Source organism: Leopardus geoffroyi, chromosome A2, assembly GCF_018350155.1.
Source record: "Leopardus geoffroyi isolate Oge1 chromosome A2, O.geoffroyi_Oge1_pat1.0, whole genome shotgun sequence".
NCBI lineage: Eukaryota > Metazoa > Chordata > Mammalia > Carnivora > Felidae > Leopardus > Leopardus geoffroyi.
This window is the reverse complement of record NC_059331.1, coordinates 154,153,915-154,166,454: the sequence shown is the minus strand read 5'-3', so window position 1 is coordinate 154,166,454 and position 12,540 is coordinate 154,153,915. Positions and strand designations below refer to the sequence as shown.

Genomic DNA, 12,540 nt, shown 5'->3' with positions numbered 1-12,540 from the left:
AATCATATCATAGTGAAGAACATTACACAGAGGATCATTTCAAAATAATACATTGGTCAGTTCATCAAGAAAACCTAAAATCCTAAATGTTTATGTGCCTAGTAATAGAGCATCAAAGTACATGAAGCAAAAACTGGGAGAACTGCATGCAGAAATAAACGAAGCCGCAGTTATAGGCAGAGACTTCAACACTTCTCTTTCAATAATTGATAGAATGTGTATACAGAAAATCATTAAGGTAGAGAAGACTTGAACAATTCTCAAATTAATGCTTACTATCAGCTTGAACTAATTGACGTTTATAAAATGCTCTACCCAAGAAGAACAAAAAGAATATACATTTTCAAGAGTACATGGGTGATGGGGGCTTAAAAGTGCACTTATTATGAGTACCGAGTAACTTATAGAGTTTTCGAATCACTTTATTGCAGACCTGAAATTAATACAACACTGTATGTTAACTACACTGGAATTGAAATTTAAGAAGAGTACATGGACCATTTACTAAGATTATAGACTGTATCCTGGGCCCTAAGTCTAATCTCAATAAATTGAACGAGATTCATATTCTCAAATGATCCTGTAAGAAATGGGAATGTTTTTGAACACAGATGTCACCAAAAAAGAAATACAGAAAATAAGCAGACAAATACAAAGAATCAGCAGATGGAGAGATGTTCAGTTTCATTAGTCATTAGTGAAATGCAGTAAATCATAAAGAGATGCTCCTATACACTTGTTAGAATATGAACAAGTGGAGCTCTTATAAACTATTGTTAGGAATGTAAACCAAGAAAAACCACTTTGAAAAACAGTTTGGCAGTCTCTTAAAAAATTAAACCTATACCTAACTTATGACCCAGGCATTGTATTCTGAAATATTTACCGAAGAGAAATGAAAGCGTATGTCCAGGCAAAGACTTGTACGTTGTGACAACTTTATTTGTCATAGACTCAAACTGGAATCAACTCAAATGCACATCAACAGGTGAAGAGATAAACAAATTGTACCGTATTTATGTAGTGGAATACTACTCATTAATAAAAAGGATTGAGTTATTTATATGTATGACAAAATGGTAGGGAAAGAAGCCACCCTGTTGACAACAAGAAAGTGCATATTGTATAATTCCGTTTATATATAATTCTAGAAAATACAAACTGTCGTGACAGCAGGTCAGTGGTTGCCTAAGGAGGGGGTGGGTTTAGGAAAGGGTGTGGGACAGAGGGATTACAGAGGGTCACCAGGAAACTTGGGTGGTGATGGATATGTTCATTATCTTGTTGGGCATGGTTTGCAGGTACAAATAGATGGCAGAATTGATCAATTCATATACGTAAATATGTGCAGTTCATTGTATATCAATTATAATGAAATAAACCTGTTTATATTTTTGCCCCCAAAGGTTCTTAACAATGAAATCAGTTTTGGGTGACTAACAGCTAGAAGTAAAAGTGGTGAGACATGAGGCAGAAGAGAGAAAGCAAGAAGCTGATGGGATAGAGCCTAGACCTTATCCTGAGGGTAGTGGTGGGCACTGAAGAGTTTTGAGCAGGCTAAAGACATGATTTGGTGTGCCTGTTTGACAGATTGGTCTCATCTTAGACTGGAGAATGGTTTGTTAGAGGGCAAGACCAGAAGCAGGGAAACATTTTTTTTTTTAACATTTATTTATTTCTGAGAGACAGAAACAGCATGAGCGAGGGAGGGACAGAGAGGGAGACAGAATTCAAAGCAGGCTCTAGGCTGTCAGCACAGGGCTCGACACAGGACTCGAACCCACGAACTAGGAGATCATGACCTGAGCTGAAGTTGGATGCTTAACCAACTGAGCCACCCAGATGCCCCAGCAGGGAGACATTAAGGGCAAGACGCTGAAGGGCGCGGACAGGGAGTTGGGGTCAGTTAAACATGCTGCATTGTTATAGATTGTTCCTCTCGAGTCCTCTGCCTTACCTTGATTGGAGCCACCATCATCTCTTACCGTCATTGCAAGAGCTTCCTAATAGTCCCTCTGCCCCTGGTCTTGAATGGAGGATGTCAGGTTGGTGGCTGATATGTAAAATGCCATATACTGGTGTTGAGCAGGCTGGGGAGCTGGGAGGCTGACATAGGAGATGGCCTCCTACGGAGGACAGGAGGACCTGGCTGGAGAGGGAAACCTGCGGGAGCTGCTTGACTTAGTCTGGAGTTTTCCAAAGGAAGAGTTCTCATCTCACTTTCTGACATGACCTTGTTCACTGCTGCCATCTATCTGTTACTTCTCTCTCCTCCTAATGCTTTTTGAATTGTTCTGCGAAGAAATCCATGGCCGTCTTAATTTCCCCTTTCCTGATAACAGATGGATGTACCCTACGTGCCAGGAAGTGTAAATAATTCTGGGCACTCAGTCAGTTTTTCTGAATCATTCCCCCTTCCCCCCTCCCCAAATAACCAGTGGCCGTTTTATCTTCAGATTCAGTTCTTTCATTCACTTCAGGGAAACTTTCTTTTGTATCTGAAAAATAATTTTCTTACTCTAATTATTGAAGTCAAAGATACCAATTATCTTCGTGTTGGCTCATCTTTGTTTTTTGTACCTATCCTTTTATCTCTAATTGCCTGAGCTACTTTGTCCTGGTTTCTCTGCCTTCATTATAATTATCATGGGCCTTTTCTATGTGGCATCGATTTGATTTTAAGCCATATCTGTTATTTCCCCTGCTAGTTGATTTCTTAGAGTCATAATGGCTTTGTTTTGGTCCTCAAATCATTACCACACATAATTTGGTACCAAATTACTTCAGTTCTTTGGTTCCTCATTTCCATTCATTCTGTTGTTGTATCATCTCATCTTTGAACTTAAAAAAAAGAATTGAGGGATGCCTGGGTGGCTCAGTCAGTTAAGCACTGGATTCTTTATTTCAGCTCAGGTCATGATCTCACAGTTGTGAGACTGAGCCCCACGTTGGGCTCTGTGCTGGGTGTGGAACCTGTTTGAGATGCTCTCTCCCTCTCTCTCTCTCTGCACTTTCCCCACTTGCACTCTGGCTCGCTCTCTCTCTCTCTCTCTCTCTCTCTCAAAAAGAAAAAAGAAAAGAATTGCTATTCTTACTATATTAGTCATTTTTCAGCCATAGTCCTTTTTCTCTCCTGGTCACTACTTTCCTCCATTTATAGCATGAATCTGTTCCTTTCTTTGCTTGTTTGGTTTCTGCTGATGAATTTTAGCAATTATTTTTTTTACTGATTTGGGTTATTACGTTTATTATTTGTTCGTTGTTGATAGGTGTTGGAGATGAACAATTCTGTGATAGTGCCTTAATCTACCATCTTAATCAAGATCTCACCTCCACAGCAAGATTTTCGTAAACACTGTTACTGAGTGGTTTTCTCATCATGGACCTTTGATGTTACCCTTATGTATTTTGATGATGATAGCAGTTTGATATAGTAGAAAACCAGAATCACAGGTGTGTCTGTGCATATCTAATATAATTTTATCAAGTTTATAAATTGGTCATAAATTACTGTTTGTTCCCAGGAGGAACCTGATTACCCCTTATTTCCTTCTGACTGCAGTAAAAACTATAAGAATGTGGATTTCAAAGTGTCTTCAGTGACCACAGGGATGGACCTTTGTTTACCATCTGATGACATTTTTACTCTTTCTGTGTTGCTGGTGTAAGGTAGTATTAGTTACGCATTGGTGCGGAGGCCACTTGATAGGTGTATTTCTGCTTTCCTGAGTAAAGTTCACCTCCCTGGAACAGTCTTCCAAGGACCGAGTGTGGATGCCTGAACCAGGACATTTTACGACTCATCCCAGATTCCACCAACCATTTAATGTGCCTTCTTGCTCTATTGGCCTGTTTCATACTGAATAGAAAGAAGGGATGCATTAAAATGGGAGTTTTATTTGATGTCGCTTGTTGAAACCATAAAATTCTATTTCATCCCCCAAAGATTTATACAGGTGTGACCCACTTAAACACCTGTCATTATGTCTGTGATTTAAAAAAAAAAAATTAATGTTTATTTTTGAGAGAGAGAGAGACAGAGCACGAGCACGGGAGGGGCAGAGAGAGAGGGAGACACAGAATCCGAAGCAGGCTCCAGGCTCTGAGCTGTCAGCACAGAGCCCGATGCGGGTCTTGAACCCACAAACTGTGAGATCGTGACCTGAGTTGAAGTTGGACTCTTAACCAACTGAGCCACTCAGGGGCCCCTGTGATTTTTTTTGTAAACCTTTCATCGGGGCATGCAGCCTCTGGACAAAGCACTTTCTTTTTCTGATTATAATAGAGTTGAAATGCCTGGCGCCACGATAGCAAAACATGTGAAGAGTGGACAGCTATTTTTTTACTGTTTGTCTTTTAGTTTATTACTTACCGGACCTCCTGAAATGCTGATACATAAACTTCCATCTTTTTTTGTTTTGTTTTATTTTGCATATGAATGTGTTTAAAAAACTCAAACTCTGCTGAGAAGCAGAAGGGCTGCTGGGAATAATCTTTATCTGGTCTCAGATTTCCCTTTAATTATTTGGAGAAGGAATTGAAACTCCTTTTCCTTCTATTCTGGCTATTTTACATCAGTTGGGTAACTCTGCAAGGTTCTAATCCCCCTCCCTCTGCCAAGGGGATGGGAACAGAAACGTTCAAAAGGTGAAGTAATTTGAGCACAGTTTCGGACGTAATAATCCCATCAAACTGTATGAGGTGTAGGGTTCATTCTATTCTTCTTGGCATCAGGAAATAGGCCCAGGGAAGTCGAGTAGCTTTGTCAGTCTGTTTGACTCCAAAGCCTCTCCTTTTCTTCACAAAGTAGAGATTAATTCAAGGGGGGAAATCTGGTTGGCAACCATGGGCAGTGTAGTGTAGTGGTTAAAAGCATGGTCTTTTATTATTAAGCCTGGACTTACTAGGAGGAAATTACTTAAATTCCTTGTGAGTTGATTTCATCTATAAAATAGAGGTAGTGAGCCCTTTGTTACTGTTACTGGGGTCTGAGTTAGTGCTCATAGCACTTATCACAAAATAATAATTCATGAAATGGCAGATTTAAAAAAAAAAAAAAAAAAGATCTAAAATGGGGACAGGTCCAGAAGCAAGGCTGACTTAGTAACTTGGAACACTAGAACCTGGACAACCAGTTGGTTCAAACTGACTGAACTTGGATGGACTCTGTCCAGAGTTATTGTTCTGCTGAAATATCTGGTTCCAAAATAACAATTCACAGTTGTTGAAAGAACCGTTGGAAGAGGAGTACAACGTATGATAGGGACAGGGTGTGTTGATTTCATGAGGAATGCAACAGATACACGTTTATTTAAATCTGATGCCATATTGACATTGATTTAGCCAAAGAATACTTGGTTAGTGGAGATTAGCTCAAGTAAGAAGAGTTGATTGAAGGCTCTGGGGCCCTGGATGGAACACAAGGACAGAGTATGGCTGGGCTCTTTGGAACAGGAAAACTATCAGAAACTCAAAGTGTTCACCTCATCTTTAAGAGTCTCTCTAATTTCTGGTTCTCTTTGTATTTTTTCTTTTTTCACATTGTTCCACAACATGGTGCAGCATTCACATACTTTACTTTTGTGAGTGTATTTGAATTGCTATTGGACACCCACTGGTTCTGGGAATGATCATGCCCGCGTTGATGGGGGCATTTGTACTAAGTGTGGCCATCAAGGCCGACCTTTTTAGAAGATACAGATTTGTAGAGAATGAGCCTGTAGGGAAGATAAGCTGCAGAAAGGCTATCTGTTACTCATTCTTTTATAAAAGAAAGAAAGGTCTAGAAAATAGTTGTGTGTGTGTGTGTGGTTTTTTTTTTTAAAGCGTGGTAGCCCAGTTCCCCAAGCTGAAACTTCTGGTATTATTTGATGGCAGAATGCCTCAGTGCTGTGCCAACTTTTTATGAGAAAATAATTCTCCTGAAAGTTGATCCTGCAAACCTAAACTTGTAAGTTTGCTGTTGTCACTTTCTAATAAGCGTTGCACGTTAATCTTCATTTCCTTTTGCTTTTCTTCCAGAGATACGAAGACTATGGAATGACTCCCCCATCAGGCCCATTGCCGAGGTAAAGTTTTTGGGAGAAAATACATTAGGACTTCCTCACATTGACTGTTTTTTACAAATTTTGTAAACTTGTTTCTTTTAGCTAATATGAGCAGATGCAAACCTCTGGGTTGTGTGTTCTCTTGAGTTAACCTGAAGAGGAGAAAAAAGGTGCAATTTTAAGTTCTGCTCCCAGTAAAGACAGGCTAGATTGTTTGCTCAGGGCATCTGGAAAAGCCAGACAAGATTTTAAAATAAAACAAAATAAAACCCAGATAGCTAACAGGGCAATGGAATGGTATAGGGCCAAGATCCAGGGAGTCCAGAGAAAGGAGCCCTGCCTTTTGGGTGAACTTTCTCCCTGGGGTGCCTGCTAATCCCGGAAGAGGTGACTGAGAACCTGAGCAAGACTTTGGGCAGACCTCTGGGCCTTGGAGTCTTGAAAATTTGACATAGTGAAAGTTGTGGGATAAAGCCAGGCTTTGCAGGGACTTTGATGCCTTAAATGAATCAAAATACATTTGAAAAGAAAAATGGCTGAATACCAGTGATCTAAGCATCTGTCTCAATGTAAAAAAAAAAAAAAAAAAAAAAAGGTCTAATTAAACCTAAAGGAAGTAGAAGGAAGGAAATAATAAAAATAAGAATAGAAATTAATGAAATAGAAAACAAATACCATAATAGAGAAGATCGACAGGGCTAAAAGTTACTTCTTTGAAAACTAATGAAATTGATAAATCTCTGAAGAGCTTGATCAAGTAAGCTGTGTAACATTATCAATAAGAGGAATGGAAAAGGACATATGGATCCAGATCTTTCAAAAATTAAAAAGATTTTGATAGATTTTTAAAAGACAGATTTTTAAAAGATTTTATAGGAATTAAGATTTTCTGAACATTTTTGTTAATAAATTTAAAATGGAAAAATTCCTGGAAAGAGAATATCTAAATTGACATACAACTATTAAAGAAATTGAAATCATTACTAAAATCCTGCCCACAAAGAAAACTTCTTTAACGGTGAATTCTACTAAAGATACTGAAGGAAGAAAATGCGCCAGTGTTCTACAAATTCTTTTAAAGAATATAAAAACAGAGAATGCTCCCCACCTCATTCTTTTTATTTATTTCATTATTATTTTTAATGTTTATTTAATTTTGAGACAGAGAGACAGAGCGTGAGAGGTGGAGGAGCAGAGAGAGAAGGAGACACAGAATCCAAAGCAGGCTCCGGGCTCTGAGCTGTCAGCGCAGAGCCCGACGCAGGGCTCAGACTCACGGACTGCGAGATCATGACCTGAGCCAAAGTCAGATGCTTAACTGATGGAGCCACCCAGGTGCCCCCCCCAACCCCCAACCTCATTCTTCCTCTATCAAGGAGGAGACAAGGACAAGGACGTTGTAAGAAAGAAAACATTACGGGCCAATTTTACTTGTGAACATAACATAGGTGCAGAAACTTAAATATTAGCAAAGATATCCAGTATTGTATATGGAAGGATGTCATATCACAGCCAAATTAGATTTATTCCAACAATGCAAAGGTAATTTAACATTTAAAAAACAAAATCAACCAATCTAGGGGTGCCTGGGTGGCTTAGTCAGTTGAGCATCTGACTCTTGATCTCTGCTCAGGTCTTGATCTCAGGGGATCTCAGGGTTGTGAATTCAGGCCCCACATTGGGCTTCACACAGGGCATGGGACCTACTTAAAAAATAATAATAATAAAAAAATTAAATAAAAAATCAATGTAATTCACTGTTTTGAGAATAAAGGAGGGGAATCTTATTCCACTAAATACAGCATTTGATAAAATTCAGCGTCCATTCATGGTAAAAATCTTAGCAAACAAAGAATAGAATTGAACTTGTCTAATCTGGTTATAGTTATCTCAGCAAAGATTATATTACCTCTATTCAACTTTGTCCTGGGGTTCTTGATAGTGTAATAAAGCAAAGAAAGAAAGAAAGAGACAGAGAGAGAGAGGGAGGGAAGAAGGGAAGGGAAGGAAGAGATTAAGGAATTCTAGGAAAGAAATAATACTGTTATTATTCTCAAATGATATAATTTTTTTAGTAGAAATACCTGAAATGTCAACACATAAATTGTTAGAATTAAGAGAATTTAGCAAGATAGATAAGTTACAAAGTAGCTGGATATAAGATCAGTATACAAAAAAATCTTTTATTTCTGTTGTGAGCATCAGACAAAATAAAAACTTTTACACATACTACATAAAATAGCATTCAGAAGCATAAAATATCTCCGTATTCATCTCACCAAAAATAGTCAAGCCCTCTAAAGAAAATGTTCATGGATTGGGTAACTCAATATATTAAAAATATCAGTCTTCCCTAAGTGATCTACAGATTCATTGTGATCCCATTTAAAATCCTAGTCATTTGTTGTTTTTTTTTTTTAAAAAAAATATGTGGAAACTGACAAGCTGATTTTAAAACTTCTGTAGAAATGTGAAGGGCCAACAATATTCAAGACACTTTGAGGAAGAAAAACAGGGTATGAGGAATAATCTGAAAGTTGTAAATTGCTGTAAGGTAATTCAGACAGTGTTGTATTGCTGTAAAGCTAGACAAATAGACCAAAGGAACAGAATAGAGAATCCATAAGCAGACTCACACATGAGTGGACAAATGATTTATTACAAAGTGGGAATTGCAGAAAGCCAGAGTTAATTGCAGAAATCATAATCAACTGTTCTTTTTATTTGGTTTATTTTGCGAGAGAGTGTACACACAGGTGCACGTGAGTCGGGGAGGGGCAGAGAGAGAGAGAGAATTCCAAGTAGTTTCTGTGCTGATAGCATGGAGACTGATGTAGGGCTCAAACTCAGAAGCTGTGGGATCATGACCTGAACCAAAAGCAAGAGTCAGATGCTTAACCATCTGAGCCACCCAGGCACCTGTCGACTATTTTTCAATCACCAGAAGTCACACAGAAGTAGGAATGTTATCTGGTTTCCTCATTTTTTTCTGTTCTTTGTTTGTCCTCATTTTCAGAGGGGCTTGTTTTATTTTTCCCCAACTCAGGCACTGCTTTGTGGTCCACAAGCAACAGAGATAAAGGGAGCATGTGAAGATTAGGTGACCCAGGGCAGAAGTTAACGATGGGGGCCATGTGATCTGGTTTGCCCAGTTCAGTTCAGTTTACACCTCTTTTTCTGGCATAGATACTAGTAACTTCCACTCTGAAAAGTGTTCTGGTTTGGATGACCAATTTTACAGTTAATTAAAGGGTTCTGGGGGATTTGGATCACACGAAACTATCCGAACACACAATTTAGGATAAAAACGACGTAAACGTAGGCGGGAGAAGGATAATTGGGCAAAGTAGAAATAAGGAAAGGGCAAGAGCTAGTTCTTCAGTGGATGGTCAAGAGGGTCAGGAGATGAGGAGATTATGTGAACTCCAACATCCAGATGTTGAAGGAAAAGTGTGCCTTTTAGATCTGTAAGGTCAGAGATACCAGACCTCTCTCTCTCTCAGGTCAATCTAAAACAGTCGCAGTTATCTAAAGAGAGCAATACATAAATAGCCTTGGGTTTCAATTTATGAGATATGCTCTGGAAATAACGCTACAGAATAGAGGCGGAGTCAGTCTGTGTTCTCATCAAACTAGTTTGATCTGTTAATTCCTGGTTGACTGTCATTTGCAAAGCACCGTAATTAAACTATCATGCTTTTTCATTCTTGAATTTCTTTAGAAGAGTGGTTCTCAAGGTGGGATTCTCAGACCCGTGATGGTCCTTGAGACCCTTTTGAGGGGGGGGCTGCCTATGAAGTCCAAACCGTGGTTCATAATAATACTAAAACATTATTTGATCTTTTTAATTGTTGATGATTACACTGAGGCACAAAAGCAGCGGTGGATGAAACTGCATGACCCTTATCATGAATCAGTGGCACCACACGGCCCAAGTGATCATTGTATTCTTCACCACTGTGCAATCACAACGTTTTCAGAACGCCAGTGTTCTGGTTATACAGTATGTTCTTAATGAAGTAGTAAAAATTTTTCTTTTTTTTTTTTAAACCTAAACCCTTGAGTCTTTAATCGTCTGTAGGACAAAGGAGGAAAGACTCATAAAGCGCTTTGCAGAGAACGGAATTGTGAAGGAGAAGCACTTGTTCCGTTGTGGGAGTTAAGAACTCATCTGAACTGCTGCCATGTTTTTTGTTTGAGGAGACCATCAGATGACATTGTTATTCAGACGCGGGTTGTTTGGCAGCCACTGTCTTGAAAATAAAGGAAGAGAGCCTGTCACGTCAAGAAAAATAGCGGGCAGGATTTGTTGCCAGTGATAAAATAGAGCCTTCAAGTGAAAATTTGAATTTTGGAAACTTGTCTGCCACTAGGTGCTTGACAGCTTCCTAGTGCTTAAAGGATTTTTTTCTGATGAGCTCAGTGGTGATGCTAATGAATGTGATTTTTGGTACTCTGAAATGAAATGTGTCAATATCTGGAAAGTCTGCATAAAGCATGGCACTGATATTTTCCAAATGACTCATGTCAAAATCTCGGGGCGCCTGGGTGGCTCAGTCGGTCAAACATCGGACGTCGGCTCAGGTCATGATCTCATGGTTCGTGGGTTCGAGCTCTGTGTTGGGCCCTGTGCTGACAGCTCAGAGCCTGGAGCCTGCTTCAGATGGTGTCTCCCTCTCTCTGCCCTTCCCCTGCTCATGCTCTGCCTCTGTCTCTCTCTCTGAAAAGATAAACAAACATTGAAAAAACTAAAAAAAGAAAACAAAGAAAGTCATGCATGGGTCCATTCAAAGTGCACACTAGTAGTGGGTTTGAATATACCTGAGTATGAAAAGTTAATTGATACTCTTCAGATTGTATATTGCCACTAACCCTTGAGGAAACTTTGCTGAGTTCTGGTATGTCAAAGAAGAATATTTGTCTGAAATATTATTTGAATATTATCTGAAAAGCCTATTAAGATCTTCCTTATCCAAAAAAATGAAAATATAAAAATAAAATCTTCCTATCCAACTATGTATTTATGTGAAGTCAGATCATCTTCTTTAAATAACTTACAGGGACTGTGTTGCTCAGTCAGTTAAGCATCCGACTTGATTTTGGCTTAGGTCACAATCTCAGTATTCGTGAGATTGAGCCCTGCATCGGGCTCTGCATTGACCACGTAGAGCCTGCTTGGGATTCTCTTTCTCCCTCTCTCTCCACCCCTCCCCTGCTCATGTGCACACACTCTTTCTCTCTCAGAATAAATACGTTTAAAAAAATAACTTACAGCAACTGATTGAATACAAGGTATATGAGAATCCAGATATCTTCTATTAAGGAAATTTGAAAAAAAATAAAACTACTTTTTTGGGGGGAATGGGTTAGAAAATATCGTTGACTACTTGAGAAAATGTTAACGTGAGATGCTTAATATTGTTACTTAAAAATTTTTTTAAAATGTTTTATTTATTTTTGAGACAGAGAGAGACAAAGCATGAGCAGGGGAGGGGCAGAGAGAGAGGGAGACACAGAATTCAAAGCAGGCTTCAGGCTCCGAGCTGTCAGCACAGAGCCTGACGCGGGGCTCGAACTCACCACGAGATAATGACTTGAGCTGAAGTCGGACGCTCAACCGAATGAGCCACCCAGCCACCCCAATATTGTTTTTTTTAAATGAATTTTGAAAATAGTTATTTAAAAAAGTTTTAGTTTTAATTCTGAATGCAGTAAATATCTATCCACATAAACACAAATTCTCAGGAGTCCCTTAATAGTTTTTGAGTGGAAAGGGGTCCGAAGACTAAAAAGTTTGAGAACCCCCGCTTTAGAGCACTGGTTTTCAGCCTTAATGAATAGCAGGATCATCAGTGGAGCTTTAAAAATTGCTCTGTCTGGGTTTCACCTCTAGAGATTCTGTTTTCATTAGTCTGGGGTGCAGCACGGCCATCGGGGTTTTTGAAAGCTCTCCAGGGGATGCTCATGTGCAGCCGAGATTGGGAACCAGCGCTTTAGTCCAAGGCTGGAGACGCACAGGCCCTGGAACTTGACCTGTACCTGCTTTTGGTCTGTAAACAAGGGCATTTCTTCTTCAGTCATCCGGCATCAGCTCTATTCCAGGCACCGTACTTAGTACTGAAGATATGTCAGGGAGCAAACAGGAAACATTTCTGTGTTGTGGGAGAGGAGATGATACTACACCGATAGGTCTTCTTTTTCTGTAGCACGGAAGGTGGAGTTAATAAAATGCCAGAGTCAGGGTCCAGTGTGGTTCTGATGCTTGGGCTTGCTTTGCTTTCAGACCAGGTTTTGGCCCCAGTTTGCTGCCATCTTCGGAGCTGGTGCCTTCTGAGTCCCAGCAGACACAGGCATCGGCTGACGCCCCGTTCACTGCCCGAGGGATCTACCCTGAGGAGATGCCATCGGTGGCCCGGCCACGGCCTGTCGGGGGCACCACAGGTACATGTGGCTGTTTAGCTTGCGTTTCTGAACTAGAGAACCTCTGCTTTCT

General features: G+C 39.7%; 1 protein-coding gene across 1 annotated transcript in view; it reads left to right on the top strand.

The window, feature by feature from the left end:
* The window catches only part of KIAA1549 (KIAA1549 ortholog), a 154,989-nt gene that overhangs the window by 122,720 nt on the left and 19,729 nt on the right, over positions 1-12,540 (top strand). The window contains exons 18-19 of the mRNA XM_045496408.1: positions 6,022-6,068; positions 12,331-12,488. Coding sequence (XP_045352364.1) covers positions 6,022-6,068; positions 12,331-12,488 — 205 coding nt within the window. The remainder of the gene's footprint in view (positions 1-6,021; positions 6,069-12,330; positions 12,489-12,540) is intronic.